The 25,639-nt window shown below is 45.5% G+C and overlaps 1 protein-coding gene across 13 annotated transcripts in view; it reads left to right on the top strand.

The window, feature by feature from the left end:
* GATA3 (GATA binding protein 3) overlaps positions 1-6,749 on the top strand; it is an 85,750-nt gene extending 79,001 nt beyond the window's left edge. For 12 of the 13 annotated variants that reach the window (XM_053258299.1, XM_053258303.1, XM_053258302.1 and 9 more), the window contains one exon: positions 5,474-6,749. In XM_053258299.1, the coding sequence (XP_053114274.1) occupies positions 5,474-5,758 (285 nt within the window). In that variant the 3' untranslated portion in view covers positions 5,759-6,749. The remainder of the gene's footprint in view (positions 1-5,473) is intronic. The other variant, XM_053258309.1, reaches the window with a different exon arrangement.
* The last annotated feature ends 18,890 nt before the right edge of the window (positions 6,750-25,639 follow it).

The following is a 25,639-nucleotide window of genomic DNA, read 5'->3' as shown; positions in this document are numbered from 1 at the left end:
TAATAATAATAATACATTCTAAATTAAAAACTAAAGTAACTAACAACAACAACAACAAAAAAAAAAACAACAACACCCCCAAATATGTAAACTAGAGGGCAAAAGCCTGGCGAAAAAGAAAAGTCTTCAATAGAGATTTAAAAATCAATAAGGAAGGAGCTAAATGAATCTGAAGGGGAAGGGAGTTCCAGAGAAGTGGGGCAGCAACCGAAAAGGCCCTTTCATAGGTCCTAGTGCCCCGAACTGCTCAGAAATCAGGGACTGATCATCTCATACTGCACGGGAGATGGCAAGGGCAAACCCCTCCTGTATTCTACCAAAGAAAACCACAGGGCTCTGTGGGTTCCAGGAGTCGAAATCGACTTGACGGCACACTTTACCTTTTACTTTACTCAGACTGAACATTGTCTGATGAGAAAGGCAGCCTGTCCACACATTCCCTTGCTAGAACTGCCAGCTTTTCCTCTGCTGAATGGAAACCCCCGAAGGCTTAAGAGTTACCAGATCTGCAAACATTTAGCAGGTGAAATTTCTTCTCATCACTATTTCCATGCCAAGAAAAATGGTCATATTTCTCCATGTCAGGCAGCTGCCAAAAGCACGGAAACCCTACTGGGGAAAAAGTTGGCAACCATTCATTCTCTTGCAGAACCCTGAACAAGTAAAGCACATGGGTCAGTTATAAAAATCTTTCTTCTTGTACATGCCTCTGCCTCTTCATGGGTGGGGGACGCATGAAAACAGCAACTGTAATTACCCCAAGTGACAGAAGCAATTCCTCAAAAGAAGTGAATTTGATTTAGCTGAGTGGGTGAAGGAGTCTGCCTTGGTTGTGATGGGAATTTCAAACCGTTGCTCATAGAAAGGGCTGGGAAATTAAACAAACTGTCTGTTAGATTTCAATCTTGTATTTAGGTGCAAAGTTATCTGCAGAGAGAGATGTGCCCTAAGGAGATAACCAAATAAGAGCTGGAAAGACTCTTCTTAGATAGTAATAGTAGTAATCATAAAGAGAAGTTTTTAAGACTAATTTTTATTCTTCCTTTGACATTATTTTAGTTATATATTGTTCACTCTCGCTAGCATTTTCCATTAAAATAATCCCAAAGCAATTTACAGTATAATTAAAACAACTTCATAATTAAATACAAATTAAAAGTAGAATACTACCATTATCAACAACAACAACAACAACAACAACAACAACATTAGAATAATATGAATGTAAGAAGCAGGGAGCGATTTTTCAATTGCTTTGTTTTGATGTCTCCTTGAACTTTTTCTCGTGGTCGTTTACTTTTATGTTATGCTTCAAAATAAGCAGGCTGAGTTCTGTCCTCAGCAACTCCCACACAAACCCCCTTCAAAGTCAGCTGGGGTAAGATGGGGTTGCTCTTCTGATAATTCTATTCATGTATGACTTGAAGCTGGATTAGGCCCACTTCTAAATACAAACATCCTCTCGATGAGTAAATATGTTTGGTAGAAGCAAAACAGAGCAACCCCGCCCCCCAAACAATGATGTAAATCATGTTATTTATTTTGATTATTTAAAAAGTTGTCAACCAGCTAGAAGAGGGGTGCTAAAACTTGGGCCTCCAGATGTTATTGGACTACAACTCCCATGAGCCTCAGCTACACCATTGTGGCTGGGAACTGATGGAAGTTGAAGTCCCACAGCATCGGAAGACCCAAGTTTCAGAAACCCTGTACTAGAATAGAAATTACTGCTTCAGGTCTGTGCCAATAGAGAGTATGTAACATACAACATAGATATCTAGCACATATCTAGCACCATATGGTGAAAACTATCAAAGGATCAGAAGCAGAGGCTATTTTACAGTAATTTAAATACCTGGAACATAGAAAGCTGCCTTATAATGAGTCAGACCATTAGTTCATCTAGCTCAGTATTGTCTACACGGACTGGCAGTGGCTCTCTACACTTTCAGGCAAGAGTCTTTCCCAGACCTAGCTGCAGATGCCAGGGATTGAACCGGAGACCTTCTGCATGCAAAGCAGATGCTATACCATTGAGCTAAAGCTCCATCCCCTCCCAAAAGCTTACAGCTCCCAGGATTCCCAGGTGGTCTCCCATCCAAGTATTGACCAGGCCTGACACTGCTTAGCTTCTAAGAAAAGATGAGATCAGGCAGGTTAAGGGTAATATGACTATAGACCAGTCATCCCCAAACTGCGGCCCTCCAGATGTTGCTGAACTACAACTCCCAGCATCCCTAGCCACAATTTATTGTGGCTGGGTATGCTGGGAGTTGTAGTTCAGCAACATCTGGAGGGCCGCAGTTTGGGGATGCCTGCTATAGACTGTATAGACCGGTATTTGGAGTATGTATAGAACAGCGATTCAGATGAACTGCCCCCCACTGCATGTGACAAAGGTATGCGCCGGGAAGCATTGGGACATCCTCCACCAAAGTCACAACAGGCATGATTCCTTCCTTATCACGTGTTTGGTGCTTCATATCATCTACACCACCCCAAGGTGTATAGATGGTAGGGGTGTGCACAAAACTGGCTGACCTGGTTCGGTTCGACTCAAACCGGACCAGGCCAGTTTGGTTTTGCCCTCTTGAGCAAGGGGATTTTGCCCCTGGTGTGGTTTGGCTGGGGGGGGCGGGGTCACAAATATATATTTCTATTTATATTTTTTTTTGTACTTATCCCCTCCGGGGAGCTTCTCCGAGGCCATGGGGTGTGTGTGTATCCCTGGAGATTCCCCCTCCCCTCACTGGCCTCTGTTATGGCTTAAATTGCCTGGTTCAGGTGGTCATTGGCCCTTTCTGGGCCTTTCCCCCATCATGGTGGGCATTTTGGAGGCTGCCAAGCATGCGCAATGGGCCCCTGCACCCAGTCTATGCAGGGGCCCATTGCGCATGCATGGTGATCTTCAAAATGGCCTCTGTGATGGGGGAAAGGCCCGGAAAGGGCCAAAGACCACCCAAACTGGGTGGTTTAAGCCATAATAGAGGCCAGTGGGGGGAGGGGGAACCTCCAGGGACCCCCTGCAGCTTCAGAGAAGCCCCCCGCAGTTAGTAAGTACAAGAATCCCCCCCCCATTTGTGAACCTTCCCAAATGGCCAGAGGTTTTTGGTCTGATGTTGAGTTGGACTGCGGTGGTGGGCTGTTCAGCTCAACATCGAGCTGTCGAACTGAACTGGTTCAAAGTCGAACCAGTTTGGATTCAATGGCTGATGGCTTTGTTTGTTTGTTTGTTTGTTTGTTTGTTTGTCTCGTTTATATACTGCCCTATGTAAAAACTCAGGGCAGTTTACAATTCAACCAAACAGCAAGTAAAACCTAAAAATCATATAAATCATATAAAACAGGTTAAAATCACCATAAATAAGACTTTACATCATCAGCGAAAAGCCTGATGAAACAGGTGTGTTTTCAAAAGTCATTTCAAAACAACCAGAGGAGATGGGGAGAATCTGACGTGTGTGTGTGTGTGTGTGTGTGTGTGTGTGTGTGTCCTAGAGCCCCCCAGGGCAACCCTAGAGAAGGCCCAGTTTTGGGTAGCCACCAAGTGAGCCAGTGGCAACCACAACCAGACCTTCCCCGATTATCTTAACAGGTGGCGGGGTTCACGAAGAAGAATGTTGGAGGCATTATATGGAGTGTCTCAGATAGTATGCCCCTGGATACCATATGCTGGTAGTGGGACCAAGAGAGGTGGGCGATGACCTTAAAGCCCTGCTGGTGAGTTTCCCAGAGGCATCTGACTGGCTGCTGTGGGAAGCAGGATGCTGGATTTGATGGAACCTTGATCTGACTCAGTAGGGCTGTTCTTATACTCACTGGTTAGTGATGGATGAGCTCTCTTCTACCAACATATGACATCCAGTTAACACTTGGTCTAGTCCACATTGAGATAAGAAAGCCTAAGTGAACCACAGACCTATTCTTTTCTGCAAACACACAAAACACACTCACACAAAAATGCCACCTGCAGATCACAAGAGCTTTGGTTCTGGTGTTCAAAGGCACAGCTTGCTTTGTATAGGAGACTCTCTTCCTGCGGCCCATTTAGCACAAGAGCAGTGGATGAGAGAGTGCGACTAAAGGAACATTGTCAGGGAATTCTGGCGAGGAAACTGGCCTGAGCGAGGGCAGGATGGGAGCAGGGTAGAAGCCCTCTTCAGACATTACAGTATAGGTGTGTACAAGTGCCTGTACACTTGTACATGTTCATGGTTTTGTGTGAATGACTCTACCTGCATTAATTTTACATGACATAGGGTATAGGGTGCTTGCTACTGCACTTGCGTTGAGCATGATGTGGAAATACCTGTACTTGAGAAGAGATCTGTACCTGTGTGTTCTGTACGCAGATGGTCTGTGCCTTGAACAGATCACGTGAATAGGGCTAGAGTATGGGAGTCTGCAGGTGTGTGGGAAATGGGACAAGACTCAAGTTTTGTGATTTAAGCTTGACTAACTTTTCAGTGCTTGCTGGAGTGGGGGTGGGAGGGGGAAGGGGATTTCTGCTTTTGGGTGCTGAGCTTTTGCAAATCTCCAGATTCAGATGGCCTGTGTTTCATGTCAGAAGAACAGTTTGAAAGCACAAATGCCTCATTTTTAAATGTTGTCATGTTTAGTTAAAATATTTGCACCCTGCCTACTAACCAATAGTTCTTGAGGCCACTTATAATGTAGGGACATACAATAAAGGAAACTGTCACCCTCCAACCATGTAAATACAAACTCCACATGGCATGAGCACTAGTTTGTAACTGGTACCTCAAACGTGTCAAACAGACTGATTTGGGGGAGGAGTTATAAAGGCGAGGCACCATCACAGGGAAGACCCTGCTTCTGGTTGCCACCCGCTTTGCTTCAGAAGGAATTCCAGCTTTAAATTTTCCAAATTCCAACTTCTAACGCCAGATGATTCACTTACCTCAGGAGTCAGTCCCCAGGGTTGGACCCTAACTATAACTATAATAACTATAATCCCCAGCCACGACTGAAGGCACATTGTGCATTTTGAAGGCTCAGGATGCAGAGAGTGGAATTGTTCTAGAGCAGGGATTCTCAATGTTGGCCAAAGGCCACTGGGGCTGGGGATTATGGGAGCTGGAGTCCAATAACATCTGGGGACCCAACGTGGAGAATCCCTGTTCTAGAGCCTATGCATTGCTGGTTGTAGCTTTGAAGTTCAGGCTTTGGCATCCCCCAGTTATAAAGGTCTCAAGAAGTAGGTCTAGGAAATACCCCTGTCTGCCTGAGTCCCTAAGGAGCTGCTGCCAGTCAGAGTACAAGATTAGATGGGCCAATAGTCTGGTACGGTACAGGGCTACCTCATACATTTATGTTGGAAAATGTGGAGGCATTTGACTGTGTGCAGTGTTCCATCATAACCCTGGTGTTTGGCATTGCTTTAGGGGGCCACTTCAGGTAGAAGGGCTGGAGACAAGATGACCCCACAAAAAATTAATTGATTTTTGTTCAGATTAACAGACCCCTGACTATGAAGAAGGAAGGCATCCAGACCCGAAACCGAAAAATGTCTAGCAAGTCGAAAAAGTGCAAAAAAGTCCACGACAGCTTGGAAGACTTCCCCAAGAGCAGCTCCTTCAACCCTGCTGCCCTCTCGAGACACATGTCTTCCATCAGCCACATTTCGCCGTTCAGCCATTCGGGTCACATGCTCACCACGCCAACTCCAATGCACCCGCCTTCCAGCCTGTCCTTTGGACCTCATCACCCGTCCAGTATGGTCACTGCCATGGGCTAGAGCGTGTAGGAGAGAGAGAGAGACTTCCCTGCTGAATGCTTTTAAGTTCTCAAAATGAGAGGTACATTATATACTTGCATTGTTGCAGGCGAGCGCTTTTACCCATGCAAAGCCCTGGGACACAAATGGAAAGAAAACGAAATTAAAGCTGGTTGAAGGCACATAAGTAAACAAAAATAACACAGAAGGGTGACTGTTGGCTGCTTCCTAAGGTGTCTCTGTGTTCTCAACCACCAAATTGGGATCCCATTTGTGAATAAGCCATTCTGACATGAGTTTGCTCTTGAACTGGGTTTTTAGTTCTATGAAGAAGAGAAAACAAGATGATTCCCCATCCCAGTCCCCCCAAAGACAAGCAGATTGATGCTGAACACTGTATAACTTATATTGTAAGAAATACTGTACATTTTTGAAGATGACTGACATCTGGTTAGCTGTCAAGATATGGCTTGGTCAAATCACTGCTCATGAATACCGGGAAGAATGTTTCATGGTACAGACCAAGAAGAACTAGGTTGAACCGGCAAATGGACAAACTGCCAGTTGTGTTTTTGCTGTCTTTCTCTCTCTCTCTCTCTCTCTCTCTCTCTTTCTCTTTCCTCACTCACTGGCTCCAGTTGTTTTGATGCATTAAAAAAAATAAATTAATCCAAGTTGTAGGCAAATCATCCATTCCAGGCTATGGGCCTCTGAACAATAGGGAATCTCAATGGTTTCAGGGCAATCGGTATAATATTCACTCTGTTGCCGAGACTCGTTTTCGAGGCCTATATGCATTGTGAACAAGTTCCTGTAATTGTTGTTTGTATGTATAATTCAAAGCACCGAAATAAGACAAGATGTAGATTTATTTCATCCTATGATACAGACTGAATGGTTGTACAAATTTTACTTACTGCTAGTGTTAAGAACTGCGCTTTTTGGTTTTGTTTTCATATTTTTTCCTCTTTTTTTTTTTTTTTGGAGAATAAACTAGATTAAATTCTGTTGATTTGATGTCGGCTGATGCTTCTGGTGTGAAGGAAAGTCTGTGTATGAAGAACATACCCTAAGCTATGGTGGTTTTGCAGCTCCATGAACATAACCGCAAAGAATTCTCAGGATATGATTGCCATTATCTCGGCCTAATAATACAAGGCAAGTCTGAAGAATTGTAACTGAGGAGATAGGTCTGCTTTCCTCTGCAAAGGAGCATTAAAACGAAGCAGCCAACTTGCTTGGCCCTAGTGAGTTTGCTCTTGCCTCTGTAGAAATGAACAAACGTAGTTTAAAGTTGGTGGGGCATTCAAAATGGAGGCATGGGTGGGACGTGATTCACCAAACAGTGATGCCAAGAGCATCATATAGTAGGCAGGGCAATGTGCAGACCAGGATACTGTGGGGTTGAGAGTTTTGGTGGTTCAGGTTGAAGCTTCCGCATTGTGTACTTTATCCTTGTCGCTCCCTGTGATGCGTAAAACCAGAATCAACAATGCAAAATTGTCAACGCTGCAGAATAAACCATGCAGAACCAAAGAGATAATGGACATTTTCTCACATTTTATGCAGGTTGCACATATATAAATATATTTATTTTAGTGTTGAATTTCAGTTGCCCTGGAGGACAATGTGCTCTGTCAAAAGGGGCTAATAACAGTGGTGCAACAACTATCCCAACACCTGTGAATTTCTTCTTTCCTGGGACAGGCATCATGATTGAACAATAAGAGAACTGGTTTAACAGTAAGAGTACAGGTGAAGGGTAACTCCACTCACACTTGCCAGGGTGATTACATTTTCTGGGTTTGATTGGGAATAGCTGCATGCTCCATACAGATAAACCACAGGATGGGAAAAGATTAACCGAAGAGTCAAACTTTCTGAAGCAGCCTCCTGTGGTTCTTGAAAGATCAATGCCCTGCCATCCTCTCCTGTTTCTGACAGAGGCCCTACTGGAAGGAAAACCCACCCACAGAACACAGCATGGCTTTATATGAGATCCAAAATGTTGTTTTCCTTTCCAGCTGACAACCTTCCTGTCCCACAAAGAAACTGACAACTACTCACACATTTATTTATTTATTTATTTATTTATTTATTTGATTTCTATACTGCCCTTCCAAAAATGGCTCAGGGCGGTTTACACAGAGAAATAATAAATAAATAAGTTGGATCACATGCCTAGTAAATGTCAGCTCCAGGTTTGGAACTTCCCAGAAGGGGAGAGAGAGAGAGAGAGAGAGAGAGAGAGAGAGAGAGAGAACATGATTCTGTCTTCATCCTCACCAGTACTTTGGGTTTTGAAGGAAGGAACAGATGAATTGCAGTCTTTCCAACAGTGGCTAGTCAGATGGCTCTGGAAGTTCTTGAAGAGAGCATGAATGTAACAGTTTTATGCTGTCCTTCCTGCCTTCCTGACTTTTGTCCCCAACATTTGGTTTTCAGAGCTATACTATTTTATATCTGGAGGTTCCATTGTCCTGTCCTGGTTGAGAGCCACAGCTGTCCTCCACAAATCTATCTTACCCAAAGATTCTCATATCTGGGTCTGCAAATGATATTGGACTACAACTCCCATCATTACTAGCTGCTATGGCTGGGGATGATGGGAGATGTAGTCCAGCATCTCCCATCATGGGAGACCCAAGCTTGAGAATTCCTGGTAGCCATCTAAAATAGTCTGTAATAAATTCAGAAGAATGACACTTCTCTTGGTCTGAACCACTTTAGGCTGTAGGTGTGTGTGTGTGTGTGTGTGTGTGTGTGTGTGTTTGTATTTGAATGGGCTCTCACAAAACCCCTCCCTGCACATTTTTTTAAAAAAGCATATCAGTGAGATGTCTAGTCCCTTTCCCCTGGCCTGCTAGTTTTCTTCCTCCAGAGCATATTTTCCATGGGGAGACATTCAGATATACAATGTTCAGGAACATTCAGATATGCCAGTTGACTCCAGGGCTTTATGGATTCCAAGCTAGATTGTTCAGGTGATGAAAAATGATCTCTATGAATGGACATAGGCACTTTCAGTGATTGTGTACAACCTGCCACTGCCCCTGGTGTTAAGGGGCATTAGGGGTAGGAAGGAAGTTCAGCTGTACCTTCGGCGGCTCCCAGGTGATGGGCATCTGCAATACTGCACATTGGTTAGTCATATGCGGGAATTTCTACCCTTTGTGGTGTTTGATATCTAGCTGAACAAATGCCTACTGGATGGATGGTCTTTTCAAAAGCCCACATTGTCATGGAGTTTCCTTTTGTTTGATACAACTGGCTAGACCAGTGGTTCTTAACGTGGGGTCTGCCAGATGTGACTGGGGATTCTGGGAGTTGTAGTTCAGCACCTTGCTCTTTTGGTCATCTACTCACCTCTTCTATGCAGCTCTCAGAGCATAGCAGGGTAGGAGGGCTCTCTTTTCCTCCTACCTTGGTTTAGACCAGGGTACAGAATCTGGGTTACCCTAGTTTGAAGAACCTGGGCTGGAGGAATTCCCATAGGTTCACACAACCATGAATACCAGGATATACAGCCTCTTAATTTGATGGTTTGCTGGATGGGCCTATCCTTTAAAAGTCTAACCCAGGAGGCCTCAGCACAAGACAGGCCGTGTGAGAGAAGTGGAGGAAACAGTTTTGCAGCAGAAGCCTGTAATATGATTTTTATGCTGGAGCTGTGGCTCCAGCCTGTGAGGGCAGCACTGGGGGTAAGGGGCAGTAAGAGGTACCTTTAAAAGTAAATTTAAGAGTAAATTAGCATTTACCAGCAGTGCTGCCAGCACCTTCAAGTTGCCGCGAGCAGCAGCGCTCCACATTGCAGAGGTGTGGTTCCAGCCCTCGCCTGGCCTTTGCGCATGTGCAGAGCCCAGGTGAGTGCCAGAGCTATGCCTTCCACTGGTAAACACTTTCTAATTTACTTTTAAAGGTGCCTCTCGCCACCCCACTGGCACTGCCCTCACAGGCCACCACTGGCTCCAGCCCTGGAAGTACCACTCTGCAAAGTATACTCTATGATCCAGTCTCTGCAGCCTCTTCAGCAGGGATGGGTCCACTTCCTGCTCCTCAGTAACCAGTCAGAGGACAGTTGTGATATAATGAGACCTACCAGTCTAAAGGCAGTGCAAACCATGTTGGGAAGGCCTTTTCAGTCCTTGGAGGACCTTCTATTTTTCCATCTCAGTTTCAGTAATGGAGTCTTCCGCTGCCTTACTTGTCTGTGTGCTGGGTTTGGTGACTCAAACAGAGGTTCTGCTCATCTATGGCTACTAGGGTAGGAGCTCGTTAAACTTCCCCAACCCACCCCCATACGGCTGTGTGAAAGGGCTCAATATGTGGCAAAACAGCTACCTTGTGGGCTCAGAGTTTGTATTCCTCAGTATCTCTTTTGGCCCTTCTTTGCCCTCTTAATGTTTTCTTCCTTAGTACCTCCACAATCTTTCCTTCTCATTCCTTGTTGTTATTGCAAAAGGTAAAGAAAACTTCCCCCACCCCCTTTCTTCTGTATAAGACAGGAGCATCTCACTGCTTCTGGGTGACCTTGCTCTCAACCATGCTCTCTTAAGAGTACAGCAGCTATTTGGATGGGCTGCTCCAGCTGTTGAAAGGTACAGGTGATAAATAATGCTGGAACTTTGTTTCCCCTCTCCTTCAGGCAGAATGTGAGCATTTTGGGCAAGGACACACACACACACACACACACACACACACACACACACACACACCGACCGGGCTTGCTAGTACCAGAACGTAGCAAAGGTCTTGAAAAAAAATTAAAAAGAAAAAGGGACAACTCCAGCAAATTCAGCTTTATAACTGAGTGGATTTAAATGTTTACTGCACACTCAGGAAAACCACAAGTGGAATTTTTCTGACTGTATTCAACCCCAGAGAACAGCCACAACACACATTAGACATGAAAACAGGGGGCGGTGCTTCTTCAAGCTTTAATTTGACCCAGGCTCTGAGCTGATTCTCAGTGCTCAGGACATGCAAAGCGGTAACACTGCACGTCTATCATTATCATTGCTAACGGTGCTGGCAAAGCCTAGGAGGTTCAAAAGGCCAGTGCTCATTGAAATGCACACTTGGGAGGGCCCATCACTCAATGGGCGAGCACAAGCTTTGCATAGAGAAGGTCTCAGGTTCAATCTGTGCTGCTCTTTAGATTCCTAAGGGAGGAGAACTTCCCTTGATACAACTTTGACCACACCCTGGGGTTCAGTTTCTCCTTCAGGCTTTCATGTGTCAGGAAAACACACACCCCATAATAGGCTAGATCTAGCCTATTAGCAGCCATTAAATGGAAACGGGGGCCCTTCTTCCATCACAGAACCAATGTCTGATGGACCAGGAGCAACCTCAAGAAGAGGAAGAGCTACTGTGTTCGCCTCAGCCACCGCCACTGCCGCCATTAGAAGCAGGCGCTGCTGATTGAGGAGCAAGAGTTTTGTAAGAGGTTGTTGCTTGGAATCCTATACCTGGCCTTCTTGTATGACTCCAAAAGGAGAGGGGGGCACAATGAGGTTGTCCTCATGGCCAAAGGTGCTGGGGCTGGGGAGGGATGGGGTGGGGGAGGCAGGAACCTACCTGCCTTCCCTCACATGATTGGCGCCTGAAGAGGACTTCACCCCCCAGGTGGTCAGATGAGCGGTACAGAGAGCAGGAGGCAGGGGGAAGAAAGCTGGGCCACCAGATATCCCACAGTGCACTACATGAGCAGCATGGGGGCATTGGGATATATCTCTGCTGCTGCTGGGCCACTCCTTCCCCTGACCTCTGTGGGTATGATGGCTGCTGGCAGGCTGGGAGGAGAGCTGCAGGCAGCCTGAGGATCCACACAGCTAGTGGGTGGTAGGAGGTGTATGATCCCAGCGTTGCACACAACCAGTTCTACCTGGGGGATAGCCCTGTCTTACCTCTGTAGGGATAGTCATGTGAACAACCTCAAACACTTACTGCTCCCCAATAAAATCTTCTCTGGAATCCACTGGTGTAGTTACAATGGAACAAGGTGGGGCAATTGTCCCTGGGCCACAGAGGGGAGGGGCTGGCTGCGTGGCTTCTCACTTTTCTCTGTCCCCCTCCCACCTCCCCAACTTGTGAGCACCCCAGGCTCCTGGACCACAGCACATGGCTTCTGTGTACCTTCCCCAGTGAGGAGATGTGTAAACTCATGCTGTGGATGCAGCTTGTACTTCGCCTTGCTGAGGGAGGTGCAAAAGATTGATTTCAGATGACTGAGACAGAAAAGGGTAGGGAACAGGAAGACCAAGTCAGAGACACTTCCTGTGCTCCTCGCTTATCGTTTCACCCAAAATGGCTCACAACGATCAGGGTGGACACTCCTCATCCTCTTGATGTGTTTCAATGTCACAGAGGACATGTCTGTCATTATAGCTAACCAGGGAGTGGTGGGGGTACAAGGTTAATTAATGAGTATAAAGGCCTCTGAAGGAACCCAAATGTGAAATTGCTGATCTCCTAGCAAAAATATGTAACTTGTCCCTACAATCAGGCTCTGTATCAGAGGACTGGAAAGTAGCCAGTGTAACTCTGATTTTCAAAAAAGGATCCAGGGGGGATTCGGGAAATTACAGGCCAGTCAGCTTAACTTCAGTGCCGGGTAAATTGATGGAAAGCATACTTAAGAACAAAATTGTTAAAAATACAGAAGAAAAACCCTTGCTGAAGGAGAACCAGCATGGCTTTTGCAAGGGCAAGTCTTGCCTCACTAAACCTTTGGAGTTCTTTGAGAGTGTCAACAGGCATGTGGATAAAGGTGATCTGGTTGACATAGTGTACTTAGATCTCCAAAAAGCTTTTGACAAAGTTCCCCACCAAAGGCTCTTGCGTAAACGTAGCAGACACGGGATAAGGGGACAGGTTCATGTGTGTATCGGTAACTGGTTGAAGGATAGGAAACAGACAGTAGGAATAAATGGACAGTTTTCACAATGAAGGGCAGCAGGAAGTGGGGTCTCCCAGGGATCAGTACTGGGACCAGTGCTCTTTAATTTGCTCATACTTGCTCATAAATGAAGTTGGAGTAAGCAGCAAAGTGGCCAAATTTGCAGATGACACTAAACTATTTAGGGTAGTGACATCCAAAACAGATTGTGAGGAGCTGCAAAAAGATCTCTCCAAATTGGGGGAGTAGGCAAATAAATGACAAATGCAGTTCAATGTAAGCAAGTATAACGTGATGCATATTGGAGCAACCCCCCAACTTCTAATATATACGGATGGGATCTGAGCAGCTCATGACTGACCAGGAGAGAGATCTTGGGGTCATGGTGGACAGCTCATTGAAAGTGTCGACTCAGTGCACGGCAGCTGTGAAAAAGGCTAATTCCATGCTAGGGATCATTAGGAAGGGAATTTAAAATAGAAATGCTAATATAATATTATAATGTCCTTATACAAATCTATGGTGCAGCCACATCTGGAGTACTGCGTACAGCTTTGGTCACTGTTTCTTAAGAAGGATATTGTAGAACTGGAAAAGGTCCAGAGAAGGGCAACCAAGATGATCGGGGGCCTGGAGCACCTTCCTTATGAGGCTAGGTTACAGCATCTGGGGCTCTTTAGCCTGGAAAAGAGGAGACTAAGGGGAGACATGATTGAGGTGTATAAAAGTATGCATGGAGTGGAGAGGGTGGACAGAGAGAAATTTTTATCCCTCTCTCACAACACTAGAACCAGGGGTCACCTCATGAAACTCAAGGTCATGAAATTAGGCCCAATAAGAGAAAGTACTTTTTCACACAGCATATAATTAATCTATGGAATTCTTTGCTGTGGGATGTGGTGGTGGCCACCAGCTTGGATGGCTTTAAAAAGGGCTTAGACAAATTCATGGAGGACAGGTCTATCAATGGCTACTAGTCTGGTGACTGTGGGCCACCTCCAGTCTCAGAGGCATGATGCCTCTCAATATCAGTTGCAGGGCAGCAACAGCAGGAGAGAGGGCATGCACACACCTCTTGCCTGTGGGCTCCCCAGAGGCATCTGGTGGGCCACTGTGTGAAACAGGATGCTGGACTATATGGGCTTCCTTGGGCCTGATCCAGCACGGCTGTTCTTATGTTCTTAGTACAGGGGTCTCCAACCCGTGCTACTCTAGATGTTGCTGAACTACAACTCCCATCATCCTCAGCCACAATACATTGTAGCTAGTGATGACAGGAGTTGTAGTACAACATCTGGACTACTACAGGGTGGTAACCCCTGACTTGGTATATGAGGTGTAGGTTATTATCAAAGTCCTGGAGAAGTGATAATTGCAAGAGACATCCACATACATTTCAGGGGATCTGTACCCAGGTTCACTTTTAAAATGAATGCAGTTAGTTATTCATACAAAAATATGTACTGGTATGTGTGAACAAACATATGAAGAATACAAGTTGAACTAAGATTTGCACTCAAGTCTCCCCAGTCGAAAACCAACTCTATTACGATTGTCATGACCACCACATTTTTATTCCCCCCTTCCACCAAAATAATTATTCATAGCCTCCCTGTTATCCACACAACAGCCCTGTGAGGTAGTTTAGACTTATAGATGATGATTGGCCAAAGTTTGCTCAGTGAGCTTGATGGCTGAGGAGGGTGGGATTTGAACCCAGTTCTCCCGAGTCATAGCTCAACACTCTATCACACTGACTGTCTTCACTATGCTTGGCTCTAGGGATTTGGCGCTCCTGAAAGACAGCAAAATAATTGATTGGAGGACTTTTGCTGAGCCACATGGTTTGGGGATTGACCGAAGGCAATTCAGGTGAGGTTTGGCTTGTAAGTGGGTCATCGGGGCCGTGAGATCGTTTTCATTCAGAGTTGAACATTCTCAACACTTTTGAACCATGCTTGTAGTGCCTCACCCAAGACTCGAGGGGACATAGACATGACTAGACATATCAAGCCCCCACCATCCCCCATGCAGGTCCTGAAAGCCAAATGTATATGCTAAGGAGAAGGTTTCCAAAGTGGCTGAGACCTGCAAGTTGTTTATAGATCTTATTTATCCTATAGATTAAAATTGGAAAGCAAAACATCTCCCAAATATTTGTTCCCCACCATGTGCCAATAACAGAGGGTGTGGTACAAGTATTAGCAGTATGGAGCCTCTGTTGCCTTAAGTCAGAAATCTAGCTCTTTTTTTAAAAAAAAAAGTAGATTTGTTTCTGTAGAATTCGGAATATTGTCTCTCCCCTCTCCGCATCTGTACACAGCTGCAGAAGCAGGAACACACACAGAGTCTGGCTCCTTCTGACTTAACAGACAATCAGGGTGGTGCAGCTAGGTTGGCGCCATAACCTCTGAGACAGCAGCCCCCTTTAGTTGGGCTGTGTCCAGATAGACCATGAACAGGAGTGTGCCGGCTAGTCATGCTGCTAGTGCCGACATCTCCAGCTGCAGCTTTTGCCAAATTGCAGAGAGAACGTGTCCCTGGGTTCGAGGCTGCCCCCCGCTCAGAGAAACAGTGCATCCAGGAATGCAAGAGGCAGGTATTGGGACTGGGGGTGTGGCTAGGTGGTGTACGCCTATTTGTTGTCTATCTGGAGACAGCATTCCCAGGACAACTGAGGAGGGATATAGAAAAGGCGAAACGTGAAGGCCAGAGACCAGATAAGCCAGTAACATGGTAGAGGCAGCACTCACGGAGGAGAGCTGGTCTTGTGGTAGCAAGCATGACTGTCCCCTTAGCTAAGCAGGGTCTGCCCTGGTTGCATTTGAATGGGAGACTAGAAGTGTGAGCACTGCAAGATGTTCCCCTTAGGGGATGGAGCCGCTTTGGGAAGAGCAGCTAGGTTTCAAGTTCCCTCTCTGGCATCTCCAAGATAGGTCTGAGAGAGACTCCTGCTTGCAACTTTGGAGAAGCCGCTGCTGGTCTGTGAAGACAATACTGAGCTAGATAGACCAATGCTCTGACTCAGCATATGGCAGCTTCCTATGTTCCTATGTGACTGTACTATGTTTCCCCTCCAATTGCATGCTCAACCTTATTGTTTCAGCCTTCCTGGAGAAGCAGATTGAGGGGGAAGCTAGGACCCTGGGAAGCCTGAGCCATCATGTGACCTTTGGGTAGAAAGTGGGTGGAGCTATGGCATTGCATATAAATAGCACGCTGGGGTGCAGAATGTGTGTCTGATGATCTGATCCCATTTCAAGCGGGGGGGGGGGCGGTAAATGAACGGAATCTTGAGTTTGTTCAGGATTCAATCTTTCATCCACAGATTTTATTTTTTCCAATAAATAAGACTGTGGCTGAAAATCTGTAAGCAAGGAGAAGCAGTCATGGAGGAGAATCACTCCAGTGGAACGCCCTTGCATGCTGTGGCTCCTAGATCTGAGGGGTGGCTGGCAACCTCTGCGTTCTTTCGCTGAGGCAAATTCTCTTTGCCTTTGGCCAAGTGCTCGTGGTGGTGATCCAACCTGAGTTGGGGTGGTATCACTTGAGACTGTAGGTGGACGCCTGCATGACTAAATGGTCCTTCATACCTAAATAAATAAGATTCTCCCCACGTAGGAAGCGAACATGTTCAAGACTCTCCTGTTTTCTCAGGCTTTTAATTATAATTAATTTAAATAATTTTAATAACTTGTTTTAATAGTTATTCTATTCTATCATTTTTAGTGTCATGTATTTTAATGTGTGACTTTTAAATAGCTCACATTTTGTACACCGCCTAGAGATGTACATATCAGGCGGTATTTTTTTAAAAATACGATAAATAAATAAATAATAAAAATAAATGACGCGACAAAAGGGCTCTAACCCAGCATTCCCACTGAAATAGTAGTTTTCTCTGTGTAGTAATTTCCTCCCTCAGGGGATTAGTCCGTCATGGGAGATAATTTCCCACCTGCAGTCTAAAGTGGTATGGCCCAGCCACAGCTGTACTGTCTCATGAGAACTGGGCATTTGTAAAGCAGATTGGGCAGGTCCATTAACGCTCACAGGTGGGAGTTGGAACTGCTAGCGCCCCCCCCCCCCGGCATATCGACTGCACTGGGTGCCAATATGTTTCGGAACAAAATATAAAGTGCTGGTTATTACCTATAAAGCCCTTAATGGCTTAGGTCCAGGGTACTTAAGAGAGCGCCTTCTCTGTCGTGCACCCTGTCACCTATTAAAGTAATCTGGAGAGGTCCGGTTACGGTTGCCACCGACTCGTTTGGTGGCAGCTTGGGACTAGGCCTTCTCTGTGGCTGCCCCAGGGCTCTGGAACACGCTCCCTGCTGAAATAAGAGCATCTCCTTCTCTGTTTGCTTTTAGGAGGACTCTGAAGACATACCTGTTTTCCCAGGCTTTTAACTGAAATTTAAATTTTTAAATTTTAATGTGTTTTCCTCTATTGTGATTTTTATTTGTTTTTATGAATTTTAAATGTTTTGTATTTTATGTTTTAGTCTATACACTGCGTAGAGATTTCTGTATTAGGCAGTACAGAAATCCAATCAATCAATCAATCAATCAAAATATTCAAACTATTCAGAACTGCCCTGAGGGAGCTATGGTCAAATCATTAGGCAAAGTGAAGCAGCCTCCTCCAAAGGAGTCATGGCGTTGCAGTGAAGCACTTGCAGTGAAGTTTATCCCCAGGCCTGAAGACAAATTGTGCTGCTGCTTCCTTGTCGAAGCTGCATCTGGTCAGTGCCTGGATGGGAGATAAGTGGGAGATAAAAGGCATTAATAAAATAATACACATCCAGTTCTGGTCACAAGATAATGGAAAGATAGGAGAGTCAGAGAGATGCCTGCATTCAACTATTCCCTATTGTTAATGGGTAGTTTCTGATCGGCCAGCGTGGTTTAGTGGTGAGAGCCAGTGTGGTGTAGTGGTTAGAGTGCTGGACTAGGACCGGGGAGACCTGAGTTCAAATCCCCATTCAGCCATGATACTTGCTGGGTGACTCTGGGCCAGTCACTTCTCTTTCAGCCTAACCTACTTCACAGGGTTGTTGTGAAAGAGAAACTTAAGTATGTAGTACATCACTCTGGGCTCCTTGGAAGAAGAGTGGGATATAAATGTAAAATTAATAATAATAATAATAATAATAATAATAATAATCTGGACTAATGCCATGCTTGGCCAAACATATTGCACTATTGAAAGGATGCAGAGAGAGAGAAAGAGACAGATGGATAGCTAGCTAGCTAGCTAGACAGATAGAGAGATGTCTGCTAGTGTGTTTTTCTAGACTATATTTATATATATTTCAAAATACAAGGTGCTGGTTATAACCTAAAAAGCCCTAAATAGCTTAGGCATTGGGTAGAATGTCTTCTTCGCCCCATCACCTAGTGAGATCATCTGGAGAGGTCCATCTGCAGCTGCCACCAGCCTGTCTGCTGGCCACAAAGGCGCAGGTCTTCTCTGTTGCTGCCCCAAGGTTCTGGAATGCACTCCCTGTCAAGACGAGAGCCTCCCCATCTCTGGCAACTTTTAAAAAGTCCTTAAAGGCTTACCTTTCCCCTCAAGCTTTTAAATTTAATTGTGGTTTTAAATTGCTTTGTTTTTACTTTTGATTGCTTAAAAATTATTTTATGTTGTAAGCTGCCCAGAGATGGAAGGTTGGGGCAGCATACAAATTTGATGAATATAAACAAACAAACAAACAAACAAACTTTAGCCCACGAAACAGAACTTCCTCTTGGGTTTTGGGCAGCCTGTTTCAGAGTACATGAGAGCTGATAGAGAACCTTCAGCGGTGTGCAGCTGTGATGGGGGAAGGCCACTGCGAACCTTGGTACGAGAACAGCTGCTTTTAAAAGTGTGTTCCTCTTTTCAGCTGCAGAATAGGTTTGTCCTCACTTGGTGCACAGGAGGATAGGCTGAAGGGGTTTTCTGATTTCCTGTGTACTGGCGACCCATTGGAATCAGGAAGGGGTCTCAGAGCCTTCTGCAAGACTCCAACTAGAGTCGAAGTGCTGGATGGGGAGGGCTTTCACATCAGCAAAATATCAGTAAAAAATGGGAAGCACATTCTGGCCTCTGCCATTCTCCAGAACACCAAGAGCTGCAGAGTAATGTGCACATAAATTTTTATTGTATTATTACAGTCTATTGTAAGCCATCTTGAGGGTCTTTGACTAAAAGCCAGGGTATAAATCTATATTTATAGATCTATAAATACATATCCAAGAGCTAAATGGACATTTGATAACAATACAGCAACATTTCTATACTGGTTTTTCAGTTTTTGAGCTGCAAACATTTTCAAATGTTGCTTTTAAAATTATATTTTAAGGGATGCATTTTTAAAGAGAGACCTTTAATATTTAATCAGGCAAAAAATAATTAAATCTCAACTGGTCAAATCCAATCTTTTTCTCCTACATAGGGGGAAAAAAGGAAAGGAAAGGAAGGAAACCCAAATCAAACAACAATTATGATTGGAAATGTTTTGTTTTTTAAATAATCCTAATTAGGGGGAAAAGAGATTTAAAAGATCCCTTAAACATAACTTTAACATAATAAAATACAAACTACCAAGGGAAAAAGGGAAAAAAGCACCTCCTTCTAAGGATATATATCTTTTTTCAAAACATAATCAATTAATTGAAATTCAACCAAGTCGCTGAAACATTTTCCTTAAATAATTAGAATATTTTTCCTTTTTCGGATATACACATATATTATCTTTGATTATGTTATATGCATTGCTCTAATCTTATTTGATTAAAAAAAAAAGAAATCTGAATTAAAGGAATACACATTTGAATGTCTGCAAAAACCTTGAATAGTTTGCTTGTGCCATCCAAATGTCTTTCAGCTCTAAACATGTTCTTTTGGGGAAGCTGAGAAGATGGGCTTTGTTCTGTGTAGAGTCTAATTGCCAAAGTCCAGGTTACAAAGGAACTCCCACTCACTGCTGTCAGACTGGATAGTGACCATGGAAAGGTTTTGCCTTTTGTGAAGGGTACGTTGACTCACTTTCTAAAGCTGGCCAGAGCAGATTGTGTGAGTCTGTAAGGTTGTTTGCAGAGGTAAGGTAAAGGTAAAGTGTGCTGTTGAGTCAATGTGGACTCCTGGCACCTACAGAGCCCTGTGGTTTTCTTTGGTAGAATATAGGAGGGGTTTACCGTTGCCTCCTCCCATACATTATGAGGTGATGCCTTTCAGGATCTTCCTATATTACTCCTGCCAGATATAGTACCAGCGGGGATTCGAAATGGCAACCTTCTGCTTGTTAGTCAAGCATTTCCCCTTTCCCCACCGAAAGGCCTTTGGAGCCTCCCTCCTGCAAGTTAAGCATCATCCCCCCACACACACCGCAACACACACAGTATTCTTAACATGTGGGTTCTTGAGGGCACAAACAGCAACTGAACTCACAAGAATGTAAGAATATAAAGCAGGTATAGTTGTGCAAATATGCATTAACAGAAACATTTCAACACACAACTTAACATTTTCCCATCCCAAATATTTCTTTCCCCACTCCTCCTCTATTTCTAAAGCACCCAGCACAGGTCATACTCACACTCAACCACCAGACACAATCCGGGCCAGCGGTGACCACACCACCCAGTACAGACTAAAGAGGATTTGGGCCCCCCCGGGGGGGGGGGTTGAGGCCCTGGACATTGGCCCCAAAGTCCAAGGGTAAAAGCACCACTGGTTGTTCTCACAACCATTTTTGGCGGGCCAGGAGGGCATGGGGGGAAGGCAAGATTGAGCTTACCTTCCCTTTAGATGATCACAGTCCATGTGTGGGACATGCAGAACATGCCCACATGATCCATGCTGTTCCCAGCTGTGCAGATTGCTGGAGGTCAGGAAAATGAGCGTAAGAAATAATTTATTACGGTCAATGACCAGTCAACATACACACCAAAATATAAATTAGCATAAAATCAAAACAGCAAAACTAGCTACCAAAACATCAGGTTATGCAAAAATCTCAGTTACAATGATTCAGTTGTCCCCGTCTCAGTTTACAGGCTGATGCACAGAATCTTGCTGTCTCGCTGTGACAACTGCTTGTTGATCTGTCCAAAGACATAGATGTAATACTCTTCTGACTGACCAGGTCTATTTTTAAAAAATGGTTTGATCCAGATAGTACGGATCCCCCTATAATAGGCACAGTGTAAAAGAAAATGTAAGACAGACTCAGTGTTACTCGAACAGAGGCGTAGCCACCATTGTGCGAACATTGTGCTAAGAACCCAGGCCACCAATGGTAGGGGCCGCTGAAGCCCCTTGGGGGCGTGGCTAGGGCTCCAGAAGAGCCCCGAATGACCCCCCGACACCTGGGCTACTAAGAACCCCAAGCGAGCCCTTGCCGATCCTTTTTAGGCAGTGTTTGCTGCCTGAAAGCATCTATTCTCTTTTTTCTCTCTCCCTCCAGAGAGAGAAAGGGCGAATAGATGCTTTCAGGCAGCAAACACTGCCTGAAATGACAGGGAATGGCTCGCTCGGGTGCTTCAGAGCTCGAGGCCATGCCCCCCTTGCACGTGACATCACATGCAAAGAAGGTGTGGCCTTGAGCTCCTAAGAGCCCAAGCGAGCCATTCCCTGTCATTTCAGGCAGTGCTTGCTGGCTGAAAGCATCTATTCTCCCTCTCTCTTCCTCTCTGAAGGGAGAGAAAGGGGAATAGATGCTTTCAGGCAGCAAACGCTGCCTGAAAAGGATCCGCAAGTGCTCGCTCGTGGGCGGGGAGGGGATTTCTCTCGGAGCTCAGGCACGCCCCGTGCGCATGACGTCACACACACAGAACGTCATCAGAGGGTCCGCTGGGCTGGGCTGGACCCAGGCTGCCACTTGGCCAGCTCCACGCATGCACCTGAACCACATGGACATAACTGGTTCCTTAGTGGTATACCCATCCAAAACAGCAGAAATCAAGGCATTAAACCATGCCAGTAGTAGTAGTATTGTTTATTTCGGCCCAAGGCCAGCATATTAAACCATGCCAGCGAAAAGGCTCTCTTCTGATTTAAGGTGGTCAAGTGGGTGAGGTATGCAGCTGGCCGGGGGCAGTTTGAAAAACCACCTCAATGGTCAGGAAAAGGAGTAGCACAGTGCATTCAGGGATTCCCCTTCGAGCTGGACGCTCTAGGCACCTGGCTCTGTGTTTGCTCAGGCTGCCTGCAGCCCGAGCATACACACGATCCCAGACCTGGGTGCATTTGCACCCTTTAACCCAGGTAAAAGCTTGGTTAAAAAACTTGGGGAGGCAGCGCCGGGATCGGCCTCAATTCCAGTGCTGCACGTGAGCAGCCCAACCCAGGTAGGGCTGCCCTAACCTGGGCAGGGCTGCCTGTGTGCACAGCCTCTGTGAGTAGCACCTTCGCTCTCCCCATAATCCGAGCATTTGGATATCTTATTAAAACCATAAACTAATCTAAACATATTTGCATAATGTAGACAGATGGCAACATCTAGCTTTTTTGGTGCAAATGTTTTCCTAGCCTTTGCTATGAATACTCTTTAATTAGCTCAGTAGAAATTAGCTCAGTAGATAGGCAAAGCTTGCTTATACTGGCTCGGTACTGAATGGCAACCATTCTGCCAGCTCGAGCCGCCCTGGGACCTTTTTGACGATAGATGCCACAGATTGAACCTCAACCCTGGTGTATGTAGATCATGCATGCCACCACTGAGCTACATGCTCCTTGGTAACTTTGGTATGCATGTATCAAGTTAACAGTGGACCAACATTTTGGAGTAAAGCACTTGACTTGTCTCGAACTTCTTAAGGCTCCTCAATGAACCCCAGATGTCCCCAGAACCTTTCCATTAAGGCCGGGATCAGGAGAGTAGGGAGGCTGGTGGCAGCCTGTGTGCGGCTGTCCCCATGCCCCCACCGTCTGACATTAGACCCAGGGGCCCGGCTAGTCACGCCCCTGCATCTGACATCAGATGTGGGGGCATGGTCTCCCTCCCAAATGGGGCCGCATGGCCCCATTTGGAAGTGAGATCGGCCCGCACTGGGTAGGGCACTGGACTTCAACTTCATTAAGTCAGCGGCTCTCAACATTGGGTTCCCAGAACTTCTCCATTAAGGCAGAAGCTCACAACCTTTGGGCCCTTGATGATGTTGGACTACAACTCCCATCATCCCCAGCCTCAATAGCTTTTGGCCACTGTTGTAGTCCAACAACATCTAGAGACCCAAGGTTGAGACCCCTGCCCAATATTCCAACCAACATTCATATGTCGATCTCGAAGTCTGCAGAACTGGATTGATTTTTGCCCTAAATGTTGGCCCTTTTCAGCTGGCATCAGCCACACTGAGCTGCCAAAATAGCAGTGGGCCCATGACCTCTCCTCTAACACAGAGGTGGGGAATTCCCTGTAGACAAAGGGGGAAATATATGGCCTTGGGTGGGTGTGAGTTACCATGCTTAATCAACTATTTGAACCGTGGGAGGTCTAATTCCAGAAAACAGAGGTCTGATTTGTAGGCAAAGGATTATCCCACTGGTGAGGGCTCCTACCTTCCTTCCCTCCCTCCCCTTGGTTCACTCCCTGCCTTTTCTTTTAACATGAAACTGGGAGTGTGGATTTTCCTCCTAAATTATAATGAAAAATGATAGGTGCTTGTGTAGGCTTGTAGAAGGATTTGTGTGTGTGACAAAACAATTAGGGGCTGGAGGGAAGAGCTGGTTGCCCAGAGAAGGTGTAATTAGCGGAGGGTAAATGTCTAGAGGTTATACCAAGGCTTGATTCGGTTAAGTACATGAAATTGCCGTTCTGATGAATTGTCTTGCAGCCCAAAGGGCCCAGCTGTATCACACCCAGCATAACTCTGCATGCCACCCACTTGAAAAATATATATTATGCAGTGGGAAAAGAAGGCATGCCTCACATTCATTGCTAGTGGAACCCTTCTTCTTCTTCTAATTACAGGACTCATTGTTGTTCCGTGGGAGTAAACATCAAGGCAAGTAACAGGGACTGGTCATAAGAACAATAGAAGTGCTGCATCAGGACCAAGGCCTGTCCAGTCCAGCATCCTGTTTCCCACAGTGGCCCACCAGATGCCTCTGCGAAGGCCACAAGCAGGAGATGAAGGCATGGCCCCTTTCCTGCTGCTGCTTTCCTGCAGCTGGTATTCAGAAGCATCTTGCCTCTGAACTTGGAGGTAGGCTATAGCCGTCAAAACTCATAGCCATTGATAGATTTGTCCTCCATGCATTTGTCTGATCCCCCTTTAAAGCCATCCAAGCTGGTGGTCATCAGCATATCCTGTAGGAAAGAATTTCATCGGCTGATCGACTGATATACCACAGAATGCTCCATCAGGCTTGTTTGTGTGGTTGTGCAAGAGGGCTCTTTGTGCAAACAGAAGAATTGTGTAAATGAAACATAGGAACCTGGGAACATAGGAAACTGCCATATACTGAGTCAGACCATTGAGACCATTGAGACTAGCTCAGTGTTGTCTTCACAGACTGGCAGTTGCTTCTCCAAGGTTGCAGGCAGGAATCTCTCTCAGCCCTATCTTGGAGATGCTGCCAGGGAGGGAACTTGAAACCTTCTGCTCTTTCCAGAGCGGCTTCATCCTCTGAGGGGAATATCTTGCAGTGCTCAAACATCAAGTCTCCCATTCAGATGCAACCAGGGCAGACCCTCCTTAGCTATGGGGACAAGTCATGCTTGCTACCACAAGACCAGCTCTCCTCTCCACTGTCCTCTATTGTGCAACTGTGTTTGTTCAGTTTTTATGTTCATGCAAAGAGTACTCTGACTTGCACAACTGTGCAAGTGCTCTGTTACAAGGCTAACTGAGCATTGTGCGATATTGTCAGCCCTGCTTGCTGTGCCAAAAAAAAAAAAAAAAAAAAAAAAAAGTAAACCTCCGTGGCCTCAGAAAGAGAGGGAAGTAGCCTTACCTGGGCTGTTGTCCTCTCTCCATCGAAGGACATCCTGTTGCAATTGTGCAGCCACAACAGTATTCCTTTTTGCCCTGTAATGGAATCAATGCACACATGTGCTGGTGCACACCATGAACCGATAAGGAACAGCAGCGATGCAAGATGTGAACAAAAGACGACAGCAAACTGTGCATGCTCCAATTCCAAAGTTAATTTGAGAAATTCTCCAAGTTGAACTGGAAGGCAGGCAGAGTGGAGTGTGTGGCAGAGAAAAGCCACGGAACAATGACAGAATGGAATAAAAGGCATCCACTTGTCTCTAAAGGGCTCTTCACGTCACATGCTATGCTTTTTATTGTCATCTCAACAAAAATGTTGCAATACTGTTTACATTAAAAACAACAACCAGAAATGGTCAATGAAGAAAATGCCGTATTGGCTGAGATGATTATCTCACAGCAATCAGTATTTTCACTCCATTGCGGCCGCCACCAGATTGGCAGGGATGCGGCAGCCTGACAAAGAGCCAGCCCATGTTGGCAAGGACCCCTTTGCTGCCTCTGCTAACCCCCCGTCACCTGAGGCAGCTGCCTCTCCAGACCTCATTGGTTGGCCGGCTCTCCTGTTAGCTCTCCTGTTTCAACCCATACTGTGAAAAAGTGTGGAGAAAGTAGCTGCAGAGAAGTTTCCCTCCCTCTCTCGTAATATTGGATGTTGGGGCTCTGAAACCGATGGGCAGTGGATTCAGGACAGAATAAAAAGAGAGAGCACTCATTTTACGCAACACATAATATTAATTTATGGAGTTTGCTGTGACAAGATGTCGTGATGACTACAGGATTTCGATGAGAGGGTTTGATAAATTCACTGAGAAGGAAAAGCCTATCAGTGACTCTTTGCTGTGATGGTTATATGGAGCCTTCACTTTCAGAAGCAGTTGCTAGCCATTGCCTGGGGGAACAGCAGCAAGATGGGAGGGAGACGTTTGTCTTCAGGTTTTGCTTATGTGCTTTTCTTGCATCATCTGCTTGGCCCCTGTGAGAACAAGTATGCTAGACCAGATGGATCTTTGGTC

Source organism: Hemicordylus capensis, chromosome 5 (genome assembly GCF_027244095.1).
Source record: "Hemicordylus capensis ecotype Gifberg chromosome 5, rHemCap1.1.pri, whole genome shotgun sequence".
Taxonomy (NCBI): Eukaryota; Metazoa; Chordata; class Lepidosauria; order Squamata; family Cordylidae; genus Hemicordylus; species Hemicordylus capensis.
This window is presented reverse-complemented; position numbering and strand designations above follow the sequence as displayed.